The 22451-nt window shown below is 32.2% G+C and overlaps 1 protein-coding gene across 2 annotated transcripts in view; it reads right to left on the reverse strand.

Moving 5' to 3' along the window:
• Nucleotides 1-22002, reverse strand: part of LOC148305501 (uncharacterized) — an 81969-nt gene extending 59967 nt beyond the window's left edge. For both annotated transcript variants that reach the window (XM_088266583.1, XM_088266581.1), the window contains exons 1-2: nt 20777-22002; nt 9088-9397 (exon numbers count right to left, since the gene is read on the reverse strand). In XM_088266583.1, coding sequence (XP_088122709.1) covers nt 9088-9397; nt 20777-20987 — 521 coding nt within the window. In that variant the 5' untranslated portion in view covers nt 20988-22002. The remainder of the gene's footprint in view (nt 1-9087; nt 9398-20776) is intronic.
• Nucleotides 22003-22451: the final 449 nt, after the last annotated feature.

The raw sequence follows: 22451 nt of genomic DNA on the forward strand, positions 1-22451 counted from the left end.
TATATATATATATATATATATATATATATATATATATATATATATATATATATATATATATATATATATATATATATATATATATATATATATATATATATATATATATATATATATATATATATATATATATATTTCTTTATTAAGGTAAACAATGAAAACTGCAAATATGAATTATAAAGTTCCAATAAACGGTCGTCTGGTTCTCGAATCAAGTCGAAGTCTTGACGAAACAAACTGATCATAGTATAATTTACCCTCCAAATGTAATAGACGTTTTTGATGCTCGAAAATCAATAACTTGATAAGATTTTTTTCCCATAAATTTAATTTAAAATAATGAGAAAATGAAAACGTTAGTAAATCTTGACTTCTACTTAACCATTTATATCAATGAAAAATTAATATAGGTTTGTGACATTTTTTACAAGCAATTAATATTTCTTAAACAATACTTAAAGTGAAGGTTAGAATTTATTCTCTACGACAAAGAACGGGATAACATTGGTAAACCTTGCCTTACCGCTTGGAGGAAGTATACTATATCATTCTACCTAGTAATTAGTTGCGAAACAGCGCCAGTTTGCACTTGTAAAATATAATGTTCTCCATGTATCCTGAACACTGCTTTCATACATTTTCCTCTCCTCAGAGCCATTAAGTCGCCGCCTCACTAATATCCTGAAAGCGGCTAACCAAGTTCAGACACGTAGCTCGTCCAAGCAACCATGCTATTCGAATTATTACGAAACATTTTTCAAACTCTGGCATTTATAATTAATACGGTTTTATCTTAATATGGCAATTTAAATATTAAGAAATATATACAGCATTTCTCAATATAACTACATACTAAAAATACATAGTTTAATCGTTAATCTAATTGAGATTTTTACGAGCATTTTTTGTTTTTTTTTATTATTTTATATTCGTATTACAGTTTTGTCATAGTTATGTAATTATTAAAATGTTGGCAAGATTTAACTTTTAATTTGAAAACCTTGTATTGATCTTTTACTTATGAGATGTCGTCGAAATATTGATGATAATAATGGGTTAATCATAATAATTATTTCTTAAAAATAACAATTTTTATAATCTTAATTTTACTCTTAAAGCATTTTAGTTACATATTATATATACATTCACAAAATACATTTACAATACACATTTTTCATTTGCTAAAATTGAATCCTTGATATATTAGGTATAACGCTCCCCGCTGAAGCGTGTAATAATTTAAATGTTAAATAGGCTCACATTGGAGCAAGCTGTTATCATCCCTCCGGAATTACATCAGCAAACATATTAACCGAACATAATCTCACGAACAATAAAAATATTTGGAGAACGAATTATCAGGGGAGATATGATAAATTGTTACTATCCTCCCGAGGCATTAAGAACGAAGAGTAGGATGGGAGTGGAAGGAGAAGGCAGCAAGTGAAATAGCCAAGAATAACAATTACTTGAAACAATAGTAAAATTTATTTTATATGTCCTTTGTGTATTCAAATTGATGTAAGAAAAAAAGTTGTTTTTCTGAGCAATCACTATTTTCACATTTTTCAACGATTGTCGTAATTCCACTATTACTATTAAGTACTTATAAATTGTAGAGTTTTATGGGTAATATCACTTATTGACTCAGCAGTCACTTTGTGGTAATTTAAATATTTTTTTTTTATTTAAGTTTTGATCGGTAAATACCACATTTTCTTGAATATTGTGACACGTATTTCGATGCATCATTATCAAACATTATATTTGATAATGATGTTTAATATATGGAAACATGTCGCTCACCTTTCAACTAAGTCATATATCAAAAATCGTCAATTTTCAGTTCTGCATGTTTTCGGAATGCCCAGAAAATGTACTACATCCCAGCAAAAGCGGCATATTTTTAACTGAACATTTACCTGCTACAGGGCAAAAAGTGTTGTTTTTGCATTTTGAAGAAAAGGTATTGTTTAATTCTTTTTTTAAATATATTTAAATATGTATTTGTTTTACCTAAAAAGATCTGTTGCACAGCAAAAAGTTATATAAGTGGCTTGATATATATTTTTAACACATTTTATTATATTCTTACACTTTAAAAAGGATCTCCTGAAAAATCTTATTTTTATATATATGACGTTGTTGAAAGGAGTGAGCGACGTGTCGATTTTTAATAAAAGAAAAGAAAATTTGAATAATATGAACCTGCAAAATTACTGGCTGTCAATTAAATAAGTACTTCAATCTACAAATCAACAAAATAATAAAAATGAGAAAATAATAAAAATTCTTAACACTTACATATGTATTTAACAAATGAAGATATAAAATGTTGACCGGTAGAGACTAATATAAAATTTACTTAAACAATAATTTTTCCAAAACTTCTCAGTTTCGGTGGATGACCGTTCAACTTATTCATTTTTCATTTAAACCCTTATCAGCACCCCAATGGTGCATAGGGCACTGTATCATATAAACGTAGTGTTATCTTGATCGTTAACTCAAGAAGGAAAGGTCTTCAGCCCTCCGCTTCAGATACCAGTCCAGGGTAATATTGAAAAAATATTATAGTGAAAAAATTACTATATATATATTTCCCCCCCCCCTAGGATCGAACCCGGGACCTCCAGAATGGAAGCCGTGCGTGCTGACCATTACACTACGGAGGCGGACTTTAACTTAGGAGATGAAAAAACCTGACAGGACACGGGTTATAATCTAGGAGGAAAAATTTATCTTTTCCTGTGATATAATGACTTTATGTTGTCACACTGATTTTTCTCTTTTTGTTTGTCAAATAATAAACATTGTGTATGTAAAAATAGTTTGTTAACAAATATTTTTTATTTATTCATCTTTTATTTATATTTATTTTGCTGTTAAACTGTGTCTATTCTATTATCCAGGAAAAATTTGAAGAGAAAAATAAAAAGATATTTTTGCTTTAGTAATTTTATGTTAATATGAATTAGGTAGGGTGATCGGTGTTGCCAGAACGTAGGTACTGAAATTGTCTGTTCTTACTTTGCACGACTGAATTCAATACAAAGTGGATTATCCTTAAACCGCGCCTAATTTGTCCAAATATCTCGGGCGGGCGCTATGACACTATCTGTCGCCTGCCCTGAAAATGGATGGTGCTTGGGGCTTAAGCCATTTAAAACGGACAGATTATCATAATAAAACGTTGCTTGGGGGAGGGGGCGAATTCAGGGGTGGCAGAAAAATATTTTTCCACATTGGAACCTAAAATCATACACCTAAGTAACTTCACTGCTAACTTAGAATCAATGAAATGTATAAACTCATGCCTTTAGTGAGATAGCGAGTGTTTTTGCCTAGAATTTTCACTCATGAATTGCATGAAATTATAGTAACTTTAAACATAAAGAGTAAATCCACTCACGAGTAGGCATAGGCTATGAAATTCATAAAGTTGAAGCCTGAGTAGAGACATGATAAACGGTGTTGCGTAAGCCGTAGCTAGATTTCAGAGTCACTTGGACGTTAGGTAATTCAACAAAAAAAATCCACTTTGGAAATATAAAGATACATTCATATAATACCCATATTATTTTATAGCCATTCAAAATAGATTTGAACTATCTTGCATGTAGCAAAACAGTGACAAGACAAATTTTTAAATGAAAGAAGATGAACGTCTAAGCAACTAACGGTTTATGTATGACCTGGCATTTGGTTGAATTAAACGATCACTTTATACACTTGTTTAACGTTCACCATTCTGCTCATTATTGTGTATCAGAATTTCTTTGAACCTCAGCAGACTACTACTACTACTACCATCACGCCATTTTCCCGCAGGGGTAGGCAGAGAGGATGGAACGCCACACTCTTCTGTCCTGACATACACGCAGTAGACTTGATTTAAATAATATTATTTGTGGTTACATCGCATGGTATGTCTCTTTTTATAGACAGTTTAAAAATTGTTTCGATTAATTGAGAGCATTATTATATTAACTTAATCAACGAACAAAAAAAGCTTTTTAAATAATAGCCAAAAATAATACATATAAAAAAAAGAAAAAATATGTGTATCGGTATTTTTTTTAATATGTCATACCCCTAATTCGGCCTTCTTGTGTTTTAGCATTCCCGCCAAATTGATGGGGCTGCTGTACAAACAGGGGTGGAGGCTATTGTGGTTGTTGTCCTCTCGGAACGGATTGTTTTATAGCCCTTAAATCTGAGCGCATACACCCCTGCGTATCTCTTTGTATCCCCTATTAAAATACACTTTGTAACAGAGCGCGTTACAAGTTGAAGGGTAGCTAGCAGAAAATACAACATGTCTAATGCTGACTAATCATGTCGACTATATGCAATAAAATCTTTTAAAAGAAACAGTGAATTTGTATGTAATGATTAGTGCATTATAAGAAAAAATATGATTTTTTTTATAGTAGGAAATTTAATCAAGTATCCAAAAAATGCGGTAATAAAACGATATTAAATTCGGCTATAGTATTTTATTATTAATTGATTCGGTAGTCTAATTTGTGGTAATATGTATCCATTTTTAATTTAAGTTTTACTTGGTAAATTTATGCTGTTATTTCTTGAAAATTATTCTGACACGTCTTTCGATGCATTCCCCATCATTTTAGAACGCCGTATGTGAAACTAAGTCTAAATTTCAGAATAGTGTTCTTGAAAAATATTTTTTTAATGTTCATTAGTACACACATAGTTATATAACAAAAATCGTATTATGGCGAATTATTTATTTATCTGATTTTAAATATAATCCAATGTATTTTAAGTAGCTTTTATACTGTTACATTATTTTCTTGATTTTTTTTTTCATAGTAAACAGAGGGAAAAATGTCAACCAATAATATGTACATATATCGAGAGATATAAAACTGTAGAATGTATTACATATACGAGTATAAACCGATTAATCATTTAGGAAAAAAAATATATTGTATTGTAAGTTACGTAAAAGATACGTAGCATTTTGTTAAAATCAGTTTTTTTTTCAAATCAATTTCAATCATTTTATGACTCTATATCCGACTTCTCTTTCCTTACACCATTCAAATTTTATATTTTTTGACAGGAAATATAAAATGAAAATAACAAAACATCCACTAAATAAGCATTTATTAAAAAAACAAAAATGTAAATTATTGTCGAGCTATACGTATCTATCTATATGGAAAAATTAATTTGAAATGTTCGTTATTTTAAATTAGCACTGAGCCTCAAATAATGGTTAGTGATTTTTTACTAGCTATATTACGAACAGTTTTTGTTGGCTGTGAAGTTAGGAAGTCATCGTTCTCAGTCCACGGAGGCGTGTGAAAATTGCTGATAAACCTCCGGCCTAACGCTGTCAATTCGTTACGTCCAAGCAAAACTTTAAACTAGGGCGCTCACCGCACGATAAGATAATATGAAATACGCGTTTTTTACAATCGTCCGCCGTAAAAAGATAATTCTGATTTATTTGACAAAACGCCGTGCAATTTCATACGGTGATCAGCCGCCACGAGCGGGGCGAATCGGATGCACCCTTCCGATCTATGTGGCCCTGGTAAAATGCAGTATAAGGGATGAAAATATTTTGGCGCTATTAAATCACCCGGAAAATTGCATTTCTTTTATATATGCGTAATTGAAAAGGGTGATTTATGCGTGGGATTAGGCGAAACAAAGCGAAGCTTTTTAGATAATTAACCGTATCTCGCTAATCTGTTATTCGCTGACTGAAAACATACCTAGGTACTATCAGTAGCAACGAAATGTACAATTAGTTTATTCAATTAACAGGGTAATATTTCAGACAATACAATGGCTAATTTAATTGTAGGTATCTACTCGCATATCGTACTGGAATGATCATTTTGAATTTAAAATGTCTAAATTTACAATAACAAAAGATTTTCGGGACTGTTAATTTTTTCTGTCGCATGTTTTTCACACTAATAGATTTTACTGGCCACATTTCCAGACTGTATGGTTATTAAAAAAAATATATGGTACCCAAATCGATTGAGTAAATAATTTTATAACGTTTTTTATAAGTTTTGTACTGATATTTGGTGGAATTGCATTTTACATAATAAAACAACTATTTAGTTTTTTCCACTTTTATTTTATTTGACGAGTGATGTCGTTACTGACATCACCAGACTAATGCCAGCCTGATGCCAGCCTGATGATGAGGATAACAATAAAACCCGATCATTGATGAAATAAAAATAAATAGAAAATACTAAATACGAGTAGTTACATAGTTGTCTTATTATTCTGCGATTGTTTTAAAATATTTCGCATTTTTCTCATGTGTTTCATATTGAATTTTTTCAAACATTACTTGTACTAGAATGTACAAGCCCCGATAACCAAACGCACCTACTACATTGCACAACCGATACAATGTTGACTTAGCAACTCGCTGTCTGGACAGACGTTTAGTAGCTCTCAACTACCAAACAAGCCAGAAGTATAATATACCTGACAGTTCCTAAATTCAAACTGCGGTTTCTGAGAACAGCGGCGTGTAACGGGCCCCTCGAAATAAATACACATTGTAGCAGTCTCCCCTCGTTCCCCTCAAGAATGCGAGATCTCCTCCCACCCCCTGACAAACAATGGTCCGATATGTATGATTGATCGCCAATTGTTATCGATCGACTTCGGGTTTGTCATGCCGACTGATGCGGTAGCGACTACTGACTACTAAGATTTACTAAGACTGATTTTTAGTATTTATCTCCCCGGAACGCGCTGTCAGATATTAATTGATGATCGTACAGGTTAAGTCAACAGTGATCCAAAAAGCGGAACGTTAATATGCCGAAAGACTAGAAGCATCCACCAGTATTAGCGATATAGATAAAACGATGAATTAGAGCTTCTTGGGAGGCCTTAGTAACGGATGAGGATGCATCTCGGTAAACTCGATGCAGAAAAAAACTTTTTATAGAAGAAATCAAATAATCTACAAATAAGATTCAATTTATATCTAAATACTGTTAGCTGCACATGTATCAAAAACGAGGGAAAATATATTTTTATTGGATTCAAGAAATCTTCTACCAGAATGGGAATTTACAATTATTATCCAACAATTATACACAAATTTATGTTAAAATGTCCGTTTGTTCAAAAACTTATATCTGCTAAAGCTTTTCATCAATTGCTTTGAAATTTTTATACAACTTTGCATTTGAATGCGCGTGAGTTTTTATTTATCTATACAAGCAAAAATCTGTTACAGGTAAAACAACGTTTTATTAGGAAAACGGATTTTTACAGCAATGGTAGCGACATCTGTTGAACGTAACAACAACTCATGCTATACTAAATATTGTTCATAAAGCGAACTTCTTGACAGCTACTTTCACATGGCATTTTCAATGTTTTCGATTGCATTGTTCCAATATTTTCATTGCTTCACAAGCACCTATGAAGTGAAATATGTAAATTAGAAATGTTTGCTTTCTATTTTTTTTCCATTTGACCAGACTGAGCCACAGCAACGCATTACCGGGTACAGCTAGGAGTAAATAAATACGAATAATTGATTCGGGAATTGCTATACGTAATATATCGCTAAGTATAATTTGAACATCTTCAAAGATATACATACTATCTTTATATTTGTAGGTCCTACGTCCATCTTGTATTTTATCAGCGGCCAATTGGAAGAACGCAACTCGTGCTAAAGAATCACTGTACCTAGTTTAATTTCTGAGAAGTGGTTACCTGAGACCCGTAAAATGATCGATTTCACTGCGACGACCAAAACAATCTGTGGCCTGTGAGGCTGTAGAGACGGGTCTATGCGACCCACGCCTGACCCCGGATTATCGGGCCAACTACAATCAATCCAGCTCGCTACTGCAGGCTGTGTGGCCGGCCCCGCTATTGTTAACGCGTGAACATTAGCGAATAATAAACTACCGCCGATTTTTTTATAGCGCATGAAGCGATTGTTTAGAAGAATATCTCGGTTCCAGCGTGTGAGTTTAATGGGAATAAATTTAATGATATTAGAGCTAATGACGGATAATTTATTGTAATTCAGAGAGAATATGCAAAAGATTTTTAATGAAGAATTGCGAATACTTGGATGTAAGGAAATAATGATTGAGATAGATCTTATGTTTTGGCTACTGATCTGTATACAAAAAGTACTTAAGTCCTTCCCGAAATTATCACGATCACTCACAAACTCTTTTCATCTTATAATTTGAATTAAACTACATAGTTTTAAGCAGAAGAGTAGTAGACCCCAGACAAGATAGTCCGATGCCATGAATAAAGTGGTGGGCCTGCACTGGAAGACAGTCGCATACAATAAAGAACTGTGAAAGTCCAAGAAGGTGGTCTTTATTCAATGATGGACACAAGAAGTCTGAATGGAGTACATGAGTTATTAATTTTTAATATTATTTATTTATTCGGCATTAAGTTAAGGGAATAACACGTTGATTTTTTTTTAAACACTTGTATTTTACCACTCAATGAATTTTATTTTATTGAACACGAAATGATAAAAAATACGTCATCATTATTATCTATGTTTCCTTTTACAACAAGTCCCATAATTAACCCCCCCTCCCTTTATTTATAACCCTATCAACCTCGATTTGTCTGCGTCCGTAGTGTAATGGTCAGTACGCTCAGCTACCGCCCTGGGGGTCAAATAAATATAAGTGATTTTTTCACCCAAATTAATCCATATTACCCTGGACTGGTGCCTGAAGCAGAGGGCTGATCACCTTTCCTTCATGTGTAAACGATCAAGATAACACTGCGTTTATATGACGCAGTGCCTTTTGCACCATTGGGGTGCGGAAAAGGGTTTTGTTTAACTTTTCACCCGTAGATGAAAACATCTGTTAGTTTTCAAAAATAGTCGTGATCAATGAAATAAAACTCATTGAGTGGCATAATACAATTGTGTAATTTATATTTTTGAATAAACTTCCAATAAGATTCCAAATAGATTCGAACTTCCTTGGAAAATATTGTCACAGATGATCTGCAAAGTATGAATAGACGAATTATAGATGGTATTTGTAAAATACTGTGCAGTCTCACCTCCCGGTCTTGGTGATGATCATCTCGGTGCCGAGCTCGTTGAACTTGTCCCAGAGGTCCTTGGTCTCCAGGTGGCAGTGCACGTGGCGCAGCTCCTCGCAGCTGCAGCGCTCCTGCAGGCGCGGGTCGCGCGGAGCCGCGGGCGCGCCGGGCGAGGCGGCCGCCCTGGCCCGCGAGCCGCCCGCCTCCGAGGTGGACGACACGTCGGCGGGCGACTCGCGCCCCTCCTCGGAGCCCGTCACCGTGATGGGCGGCGAGGGTGAGGGCGAGCCGCTGGCCACGGACGACGCGGTCGTCTCCGCGAACTTGTCTGGGGAAAAGATTAACCAAAATTGAACAAAGCCACATAACTATTGTAACTACTGCTATTAATGCGTGGCAGGAGCCTGGGTGAGAACTTATCCGACATAGAATCCGTGATAGTTCATAAGGAACTGTCACGAGAGGTGGTACCATACACATTAGCGTGCACTGAGTTTTTAATCAATGTAAGCAGTAGGGTTGGGCGAGGATAAATAATAATAGATAATATAATAATCTTGGATGATTTATACAGCGCCATTTTCGTAAAAAAACTACCTCAAGGGCGCTTAAGGCTAAGGCATAGTAGGCACTAGTCTTGTTACTATAAGGAAAGCGAGTAATCTAGGGTGGCTAATGCTTCTGCCTATACTATAAAGAATGCACGCCCCTGAACATACATGATAAAAAAAATTATATATATATACATATATATATATATATATATATATATATATATATATATATATATATATATATATATATATATATATATATATATATATATATATATATATATATATATATATATATATATATATATATATATATATATATATATATATATATATATATATATATATATATATGTATATATATATATATATGTATATATATATATATATATATATATATATATATATATATATATATATATATATATATATATATATATATATATATATATATATATGTATATATATATATATATATATATATATATATATATATATATATATATATATATATATAAACATATATATATATATATATATATATATATATATTTATATATATATATATATATATATATATATATATATATATATATATATATATACATATATATACATATATATATATATATATATATATATATATATATATATATATATATATATATATATATATACATATATATATATATATATAAATATGTATATATATATATATATATATATATATATATATATATATATATATATATATATATATATATATACATATATATATACATATATATATATATATATATATATATATATATATATATATATATATATATATATATATATATATATATATATATATATATATATATATATATATATATATATATATATATATATATATATATATATATATATATATGTATTAATATTTATATATGTATTTATCTATATAAAAAGATTAAGAAATACTTGGCACCATCAGGTATGCCAAATACTTGAAAGCGGTCAGGTTAAGAGTCGAAATAATCGGCGGGTATGTATGAGGTGCATGAACGCGGAAGAGGCGAAGAATGCAACAATGAAAAAGACAGAGTGGTGCGGAGTTCCATTCTCTCTGCCTACCCCTGCGGGGAAGCGGCGTGATGGGTAGTTTTAGTTAGTTATATATACATAAGTGTGTGTATGTATTTATAAACACAGTAATAGCGTAGACAAGCAGTTTGTAACAGTCCAATGTAATACATTGGTGGTTTATCCCGTGCAATTGAATGCGTATAAGGTGATAGGTGCGAGTAATCAAGTATTGCAAAGTCACTTAGCATGCGAACAAGATAAGAGATGCTTCTCAGCGAGATGATGGATTGTCTGTCGCCGATGATAACCTCGGGGGCGCGTGTAGGTACTCGCATAGTGACAACTTGACACTAGATACTGACACTAGACACCCACTGCCATTTTATACAACTCCTTGCAATAAACTCAACATCATGATAATTTTATTCGTGTATGGGTGATACTTATCTACTAGTCAATTTGCTGTTTATTTATTTAAAGAATCGAATAGTGTCGGGTTGTGGTCCCGTGGTTAGTATCGCGAACTCTCGAGTAAGAGTTTCTGGGTTCGATCCACTCTACCACAGTTAAATACCTATTATTAATATCGAGTCGCTTAGGCTCTCAGTAATAGTATGGAATTGAACTATTTTTGTAAATTATAAAATGACTAATAATTCTCTTTAAAAAAATATGGTCGGTAAACAATGTAAAACTAATATCTTTCTTCTAGTTAATATCTCAGACTAATTTATAAAAAAACGTTGGTTCACGCTTCCCCACAGGGGTAGTCAGAAAAAAAAACAGATCGCTACACCATTCTGTCTTTGCAAACAATCTTCGCCTCTTCCACATTCATGCATCTTCCTTAATATACCCGCCGATTATTCCGACTCCTGATTTCTCTACTTTCAAGTATTTAAAACCCTTGATAATGCCAAGTTTTCGATAATATAGTAATTTTATCGATAATGCTTAATCAACTTCGCATTCTTTCCTATATTACTATTCGAACCTATATCAGACATCGTTTAGCTACACATTTGTCTGAGAGAACGCATTTCGTCTTCGTTGAATCTACAATAATAAACATGCAATTTATGTAAAAAAAATATTGTGACCATATGTTTTTTCGTATATGTACAAATTATCCGCTAAGTGTATTTATTCGAAAAACAACCTCCCTCGTAATTTAAGTAGGTATCTGATTTCTCGGAATATAAATAATTCCGAGAAAACCGCGGGTCACCTGAAATCCAATCATATCCGATGGCATTAGGTTGTCATTCCAGTTCGTACATAGCCAAATTGGAAGGCAGAACATACTTCGCGGGTACTCTGAAAGTCTGCTGCCCAAATAAAAAGAGAATACAGTATGAATATCGTGTCCTTTTATATTGCCTGCCATTTAGATTCTGACATTAGAAACAGAAACAAGAAAACATGGGTGTATTCGAAAATGTCAAATAATGAATAAATTTTTAAAAAATCGTTTCTTTTCTACTGGAAATGTAAATATTGTAGTCGTACAAAGTGACCAACTAAAAAAACGTAAAATGTTCATGAGGATTATTTAATTCACTTTTGCTTGGCATGAAAATAACCATCAATGCAGTTTGTCATTTTTAACAAGTCAATTTATTATACTGTCAAGTTTAAAATCCTTTGAGATTTTTTTCAGAACAATATTGAGCTAGTATGATATCAAATAGTCAATAATCACGTTATTGTAAAAAATGCACTTGGTCACTTTCTCCTGTACGACTGCGATATCTTTAAAAAAACTTGAAGTCGGCGTAATTTTTGCTGCTATGATGGTTATATTTGTATAAATTATATATATGCAGGGCTTTTATTTCATGTAACGCTGTGGAACAGCGTTCCGGCACCTTTATTCACGGATATTTTTTTTTCAAAATCAATTAGACGAAACAATGTTTATGCTTACGTAATTACAATCTATATTTATATTATTCGTCGAAATGATAAAATATGGTATTGTAATGAATATTTAAATTAAAATTTAATAAATTTTTCAGTATTTTTTTTGTATACAAATGACCCTAAAGTGCATGCTTGGTCACGGATCAATAAGTCTTATAATTCAACATATAATGAAATGTTTCTTCGGAGAGGAACTTTACAAATTTTTGAGAGTAAAAGTGAAAAGACTTTTACGCCAAATGTTTCGAATATGACGAAAAAGACTAATTCTTACAAACACGTGTTAACAAATATAAATAACTCAAGAAGTAAAAAAAGAAATATTGTAAAATATATTAATTCTTTTTTTAAATAAAAAGGTATGATTTATACATTCCGATTAATGTTTTAAGTACCTTCACGCCTGTTGTTATCTGAATGACTGTAATAAACATAAATACTATGAAATTCATAATTTTTAAATTGCAGGGAGTACGAAATTTGTAAACATTTATGCGGTAAAATAATATGATGCCCGTTTGGAAGCGACTACACCCTTGGGCAAAAAATATACAAAAATCAAATTGCGTGTATCCGCCAGACATTTCGACAAAAGGAATAACTGATAGGTGGTACGTTTTCTCATATTTACCCTCAAAATGAAGTAAATTTGACATTAAATGTCAATCATTTGCTTTTGTGACAATATTCGCATGCAAACTGCTTTACCGGTGCCTTACAATTCAGTAAGGATCCATAAGTAATGTACCAAGGAGTATTTTTAGACTTGTAATCTAATATATTAATACAATTATTTTAACAGTTTTCATAGAAACCAAGGTTAATGTATCCTTTGTACTATCAAGATCGGATTCTCAAAAGATAATACACGAAAAAAGGAAATATTATTTTTGACATCTCATCAAAGATGAAGAAGAACATGGAAGTCTGTCATAGGCTGGTTTAAGCGATTACTTAACACACGTGTAACATTCACCAATTCTACCCATGATTGACAACCACACTACTCAAATTCTTGGATATGAACTAATTTCGAAACATTGTTCTTGAATCACTAGAACTTCACGAGAGACATATATTGGTAAGATGAAAAGAAGCTTTTTATTGAGCAGAAATTCTTTTATAAGTATGTGGGTCCGAATCCTGTGTTATAATCACACACATGAGAAACGCCAGAACGCGCCATTAATGCCCAGACTTTCATATTCTTCTTCATCTTTAATGAGATGTCAAAAAATAATATAAAAAAATAACTCCTATAGTTGGAGATAATCCAAATTTGTACACAAGTATTTGGACACACTCAAAATTTTGCAAAGAGGGAATCAAAAATTATTTGAACAACATATTCTTAATGTACACAAATCATAACTAACACACTTGATGAAAACGTACGTAGAACAACAAGATTTAACACACAAAGAAATACATAAAACAAAACCTAACGCATAACTATTTTGGTGAAAAAAACTTTGATTACTATGCAATAAAGTTTTACAACCTACTTTCATTATTTACAAAGTCATAGAATACCGAAATTAAATATAAAAAAGGTATTCATAAATGGACAATGGAGGTGGATAGATCTGAAATAGATCGCATCATTCGGCCATGTCGTGTTTGATTGCATGTCTTAAACAATTGTGTTTCCTTCATATAACGCTCACTCCTTTCAAGAACGTCATAAATAAAAACAAAAAACTTGATTTTTCAGGAGAACGTTTTTAAAGTTTAAAAATAAAATGTATTAAAAATAAATATCAAGTCACTAATTGAACTTTTTACTGTGCAACATATCTTTTAAGGTAAAACCTGAAGGTTTTTTCTCCATTTGAAAAATATTTAGTATATTTAAAAAATAATTAAACAATAACTTTTCTTCAAAATGCAAAAACAATACTTTCTGCCCTGTAGCGGGTAAATATTAAGTTAAAAATATGCCTCTTTTGCTGGGATATAGTACATTTTCTGGGCATTCCGAAAACATGCACTACTGAACATTGACGATTTTTGATTTATGACGTTCTTGAAATGAGTGAGCGATAATTACAAATATGGTTTTTCATATAAGTATTGTAAAATGTACCTTCAGTGAGGAAAACTTAGTGAAGGGACATTATTGTTAATTGTAAAATGTAATTAATGAAAAATAAATAAATTAATTCATTAAAATCTTTGGTTGATCGAAATGTATATGAATAAGCAGGCCTTGGGAAAATGTACTATTTTATTTAAATACATGTTAATATAAATATATACTTGAAATGCTTGATCGGACCAAATTAACACATTGATTAATGACTTCTTTAAAATAATTCATTACCTAATTCGGTTTTCGAATCGATTATTTGAAGCTAATCACGGCAATAAATGCATATACTTAATTACATATTGCGACTATATTTGACAATTTGACATTAAAAACATATGTTATAAAGAAATATAAACCGAATAAACTAACGAATACCATCCTGATTGGGTAACCGAAAAGTTACAATTATTCATTAGTCACACCTCAACCTCAAACATTCTCGCCGATCATTCCAACTCCTAACTACTTTCAAGCATTTTAGGTACTTGACTATGCCAATTTTTTCTCGGTCTTCCTCTGCTTCTATAACCAACCACATTCACCTCATAAATTTGTATCACTGTATTTTCTTCACTCACTCGATTCACATGCCCAAACCATTTCAACACACATATTTTTAATTTTATCGATAATGCTTATCTCAGCTTTGCATTATTTTCTTACATCACCATTCGAACATCTATCGTAGATAGTTTTGCCGCACATTCGACTGGGATTCAGTATACAATAATAAAAATGCAATTACAACATTTTGAATGTGTCCAAATACTTGATAATAAATCTTGTTATTTGGTTGTTAATTAGATAATAAATCTAATTAACAACCAAATAAATTTTACATATAGTCCATTGTTTGATTCGACATCGATTAAACACGATTCGTCAATATCCAATTCGAACCCCCCCCCACTCCTCTCATCCTACAAGTATATAAATAGATTCGATTCCTAGTCTAATTCTAATATACGTTTAACCTCGGCTCGTAACGCATGTCTGTATTGAAAACTATAGTGCATGTTGGTCTTCGGGTCGACCAAAAATCGCATGTGTTAGATATTTTGTGTAGTTTTGAGTGTGTAAATGGTGCTATGGTGGTGAAGGGTAGTATTGTTTGCATGCTGTGTTAGTGATTGTCCTGACGAAGAGACGGGTACGTCTCGAAACCGGTAGACGTAAAAATCTCGGTGAGTGGTTATAAACTAATTTTATTAACATTTTTGTAAAAAAAAAAATAAGTAAAAATGACTAACCACAAAGTAAATGCTTTAAATATTAATAATATTGAGAATATAATAAATCTTGATTATCTCCAGTTATAGGAGTTATTTTTCATATATTTTTTGTCATTTCAACATAGATGAAGACTTCCATATTCTTCTTCATCTATGTTGAGATGTCAAAAAATAATTTGTAAAATGCAATTAATGGAAATAAGTTTTTTACCATATGTTTTTATTTTTAAATATATTATCCGCTAAGTGTATTTATTCGAAAAACAACCTAACTAACTAACTATCCATCACACCGCTTCCCCGCAGGGGTAGGCAGAGGGAATAGAACGCCATAACACCCTGTCTTTGCAAACATTCTTGCATGTCCTCATACATACCTACAAAAAAAGCATCATTTTTAGTTAAATATAAACTCGTTTATCTCAAAACTACTGTTTTGAACTTGCGGCTATTTGCCTTTTTACATTACTTTAAGTGTAGGATATCAATAACGTTATGTTATTAAGTAACTTAAAAAGAAGAAGAAGAAGAAGAAGAAAACATCAGAACGGATCAGTCGTAGACATTTTTCATCGACATAAAATCGAAGTGTTTTCTCGAAGGTGAAAATGTATTTGTACATTTACACTGCCACGTTAACACGCGCGAGTAGCCAATATGTTGGGAGTGTATGGAAGATATTTGCGAGCATGAATATTTGATACAGCGCTAAGTGCGGCCGCCGGAGGTGTTAAGCCCTCCTCTACTGCCCTTTTACATATTCCCCTTAATGTTCGCTACCCGCCGCTCCAGGTGAGCCAAACTTGTGGACATTTTCGGGGCCTCGAGTCCAAAGGGGCAATCTACGAGTACCGCCTGGAAATGACGAGATATAAGAATGAGGACTTTATTAGTCCCTCAAAGGCTTTTAAAAAGTTTCATACTCACTTATATTTATTGTGAAGATATCTAGGTACCTACTTAGAATATAGATACTTAGAACATAGAACTTACATATTTACCTACCTGATATGATGAATATATCTACGTTCTACGGTAATTATAGGTACAGTATGTATACGTGTATATATATATTTATATATTTTATAAAAAAAATATTATTTTTGTTCTTTACAAAAGTTGTTTATGGGGTGGGCGCTTCAAGAAAAATGCCTTTTTTTACCTTAGGGAGAAACTGCATTATTTCAAACAAAAACTGTGCTGCAATAATGTAATTACAAGTAGGTAAACTCAGAATGTCTCTAAACGCACGAGTGCTTGAATTGTAAGATACGATGTAAAAAATGGCACTTTCATCGTCACCCTACCCTTCCGATACATATATTTGATATGAGAATAAAAAACAATCAAAATTTTATCGTGACTTTTGTGCTTATTTATTTTAAGGCAGAAATAAGTACGTGGGTATCCATTGAAATATTTCCAAATACAGTGAAATAGGTTCCAATTTAGCAGATATCTAATCAGTTCATTAATTTATATCCAGTTTCGTATTAATTACATATTTATTGAAATTATATGACTAGTATTTTTAATACAGAAGAAATGTTATTTACAACCCTTTTATACTACAGTAATCAAATTGAATAGAGTAGTGAATGGGATCAAATCTATGATCAGTTCTCACTCCAGAGTCTTGGTTTCAGAAGTGGAATATTGTTAAAGTACACAGATAAATATTAGGTAGATATTTATAATTACGAAGAGGAAAATGAAGAAAATAACAGCAATCTACCGTATATATCCATTTAGTCGCTGCGACGAAACCAAACTACAGACGACTATTCAAGGATATGGAGCACATTAACGAATGGACCAAAAATTGACATATTACTCAGGTTATTAAAAATTCTACCTTTCTTTGCACATGAAAATACAACCCGTCGTACTCTTCTCTTTTAGAAATAGCGGTAGATTAAGCACATAGATTTACATTACTAGAAAAATGATGGAAAAGTTAGGAATTGATAGAGACTTATGAAATACTGAATGATTTCTATGAGTGCTCTTTGTAAGAGATGTGTAAAGTGAATTCGAACACTAATTTTCGTTCTCGATTCCACATAAATCCAAAGAAAAACTCATTCAGTAGTTGTGTCAGATTGAAATACCTTGGCAAAGCTAAGTTGTCAATTCAACCGCGGTCAACCAATTTAAAAATCACAGGGGTGCTTTTTGGAGAAAGAATATCGTAAATAAAAAAGTATATGAAATATATGTAGACACACCAGACGAAATGATAACAATATTTTCTTAATGGACGGTTAGACGCGTTCTTATAATAATTAATGTTGAATGATAATGATAACAGTTGCTTTATTATTATTTTTTTGAAAAAAAAAATAACAAGTTTCAAACAACACCTTCTCCAGAAGTGCCTACATTTTCCGACTTCCCTTGGCTATTTTCGGGTAGACTATACATATCTGTTCCGATGTCCGTCCAAATTTATAGCTCAGCATCAGTAAAAGCATTTTCTAAGAAACCAGGTGCAAATTTGGGAGAGGATTATTTGGTACATTGTGGAACTCGAGCTTAAAAGTTGACTGAAAATTATCTTGAAAATACCGGTATCAGCACACAAATACCGACTAAAAATTGTGAAAAAAAATTGTGAGAAATTTTCACAATTTGTGCTATTTTTATTTTTTAGTAACTTCCTTGATATTTCCCAGTTTTCACATACCTTTGTCTATGTACGAATACCTACCTAATTAAGATATTTTACTAAGTTTTATTAAATCATAATAATATTGATATTAAAAAATATCAAACGAATGAATGATTGTGTCTATGCACAGTGATAGATATGTCATTTCAATTTAATTCCTTCATTTTCAGTCATCTGTTTTTCACATGTTAATTCCAGTTATACAAGACGCTTAGTGTTCGCTGAAATACTTATTTCATGAAATTTCAGAATTTCCCGTTAGATTTAAGAGCGATGATTTTCAATACAAATATTCGTGGGTGTATTTGTATGAATTTGTATGGATGTAGGTAGTAGGTAGGTACTCAAATCGATTTACATAAATTGTTTTCACGCGACACGAGCGCCATCTGTTAAATCGGAAACAAAGCGTCGCTAATCCTAAATTAATTGTTTCGTCTGCAAATAAATACAATTATTTTAGCCCATTGAGATTGATTTAACTAATCTGACTTAAATAGTCTCGAAATACGAATGGATAAATGAATACCAAAACACACAAATTGGAATATATGTGTGTCTACCTACTTAACCTACATACATATATGTACAATTTGCGTAAAATAAAGCTGAAAATTAGTCACAGTGATTGAATCTTGGCAAATCAATTTTGCAGTGTATAATTAGCAATAAAATGAAAATATTAATATTTTTACTAACGCAATTTCTAATAAATATTTGATGTCAGCATTTTTATTTTGATGTGGTTGGTTACATTGAACATCGAGAAATGCTTATATTTAGAAAAAAATATTATTACTCATGAATAAAATAATGTTTTACGAAGGTTTTCTATTCTTACATTGTAATGAATCATTATTTTAATATTGACTATAATATAAGCTCTATAATTATAAATTGACAATTCTTACTGCATTTTTCAAATATGATGCAATTAGAAAAATTTAGCCACGGCCGTGATTGATTTGATCAATAATTAAATGCATTAAATTTATCGCTAAAATCAATAACGGATAAATATTAAAAGTCATTATCTCATAACCTACTTCGATTAAATAAATTATCTCCCAATAGCCTGATTGAAATGTGTTTTTTTTACTTGCAATTTATTTATTTTTACTTAAGATATGAATCTAACTTCCTTAAAATTATTTTTCAGTTTCCTGAAAAATAATGTGAAGTAAAGAGTGATTCGTATTTCTAATATTAAATAATTATGTACGTTAAGATATCATTATTTCTTGGTTTCCTCTACCTCTTCCCCTCAACTCATTACCTACTCCTACTTCCTTTACCTTCCTTGTTTTCATCATTTTACAGTTCATTGAAATAATTTGTTGATACGTATTGTACTTAATTGTAATTTACTTATTTTTTCTTTAATACTCTTGTACAAATACTATCTTCCCTTTAATTACAAACTGTTGTAGACCAGTATCACTTGCCTATTTTCGGTTGGTTGGAAGATATTGCTTCTAAACAATAAGCCTACATATGTATATTCTCTACAAGAAATTAATATTGTTAATAATCAATAAACGTTATAAAAATATACCCACATAATTATAAATAAGTAAATATTGTAATTTTGATAATTAATTCGTATTTAAATTATACAGTTTTAGTTTATTTACTTAACTGGTCATGCAAATAATTAAATTCCTACTTTGGCGGGCTTATTGCTAAGTAATATCTTCCAACTGGACCAAACGGAAATTGTTTTATACAAAATTTATTATTTAAGTATATTTAAGTCCAATTTACTGTATTCAATTTATATTTAAAGTACCTACAATTTAGTATTTTTTTCCAAAAGTCGAGACTAGAGGTTTTTACTCTTCTAATAAATTTTAAGAATCCTATGAAACATTTTTAACGAGTTGAATTACATTCATTATTAATATTTCTACTAAAAGTTTTTTTTGGCTTTAAGAAGAACCTTGACCTTTGACTTTAAGAGAATAAAAAAATAACTAAAACTATTTTTAGTAAATGACAGTTTACTAGAAACATAACTTTTTTTCATTTTCTGAAAACAAGTAAGTGAGTCAATTTGCTCGTTCAATTGATTAGTAATATTTAGTGTCGTAAATTTTTTTATTTTATAAAGTACTTAATATGTCATTTAAATTACAAAGTTTTCAATAAAATCAATAGAACTTACCATGTATTGCGTAGTGTCCATCCGCCAGCGGAGTGAGTCCGTCTCGCGGGGGCCGCCGGGGCCCGGGAGCCCCTTGGCCCTGGCGGTCCCGGGCCATGATGGCCGCGATGGAGAAGTCCGTGGCGCACGGCCGCAGCGTGCAGTCGTCCTCCATGCCGCCCCGGGCCCCCCTCAGCTCGCGGTAGTAACGCAGCTCGTTCTGCAACAACATCAAGGGGGCGCCACTGGACCGGCGGGCGGTGCAAAAATCCCGGGGAAGACCAAACGATTTCGATGACTGCCAAATTTCCCGGGATTCACTCGCCGCTGAGGGTTAACTGCGATTTTCTTATCGGAAAATAGTTGTTCTTGACTGCCTTCGAGATTAATAAATTACCGGTTCAAATGTTTAGCACTTAACATTGTTACATTTTGTTTTATTTTTGAGATGATATCAAAAATATATGTCAACCCACAAGTAATGTTTTCCCGGGGTAAGGTAAGTATCTTATAGCTGATTTTTATTTTTCCAGAAAATATGCAAACAGCTTTATTTTTGTGTTGTAATCAGTTTTTAATTACTTAAAAATCACTATACCTATCACTATATCACAGAATAATGTTTTTAAATAAATTCACTACGATGTAACGGAATCGTTTTTCAATTGTAATATTTTTCTCGTGCATTCTATTATCTCAGGTATATTATTGACATAATATTTATCGAGCTCTTGTGACACATGAGTGACACTTCTCGCACCGGGAACGCCGAGTCTCACGTGACACTGACAACTTCTCGGATGGACTGACACGTCTTAACTGACATTTCTTATTCAGGTTCACCCATCAAGCTATCACTGTCCGGGGTAGATTTCCCTCTTGCCTATCTGTCAACAGTCATAACGGAACGTGATTTAAATTTCACAACAACGGATACTTTCATATAGTATGATATTTAACTGAATCGAAACAACATTGTTCCTTAGATTTTCGAGAGTTTATAAAGAAATTTTTGTTAAAAAAAATCGTCCGGGAAAAACACAAGTAACATTTTTTTAAATTTTAATTTAATTCACAATCCGATACATTCTGGTTAGGAACCGGGATGCATTTTTAATTTATTTTTTTTTAAATTTTAGAATGTCGCGAAATTTTTCTCCGCGCGGTAAACACGTCGCGTTCGATTCGTCGATTTGAAATATCGCCGTCGGGTTTTCTCGCTACTTGTATCGAGCCGCGGTAGCGAGCGCCGCTGCCAGTGGCGGACGGAGCTGTGCCGACACTCGGGCGGCGGCCCACGTGCTAGGGCCCGCCCCCGCCCCCTCCACCCGCGGAGGGCGTGTCGCGCCGAGCCCCGCCCATTACACGATATTTTCCTCTTTTTTTCTTGTTATTGCACTCGCCTTGCGACCGCGCCGCTGTGATTGGGAATATCGAGGATTTATTAAGAGCGGTTCTGCATTTCACGACATTACCTTTTTTTTGACATCTCAACATAGATGAAGATTTTTACTATAAACATCCATTTTCTTTTTTGATAGATATAAACTAAATATGCTATAAATCCTTGTACATAAATTGGCAAGGAAAATTTTCTAAGGCAACTAACAAATATTTTTTTAAATATAGATGAAAAATGATATCATAGTCTGGGTATTTACAGAGTTTATGACCAGCCATGGACTGGTTTATACAG

The sequence above is a fragment of the Brachycentrus maculatus genome, unplaced genomic scaffold (assembly GCF_059751285.1).
Source record: "Brachycentrus maculatus isolate JH-2025_06_01 unplaced genomic scaffold, ASM5975128v1 h1tg000271l, whole genome shotgun sequence".
Taxonomy (NCBI): Eukaryota; Metazoa; Arthropoda; class Insecta; order Trichoptera; family Brachycentridae; genus Brachycentrus; species Brachycentrus maculatus.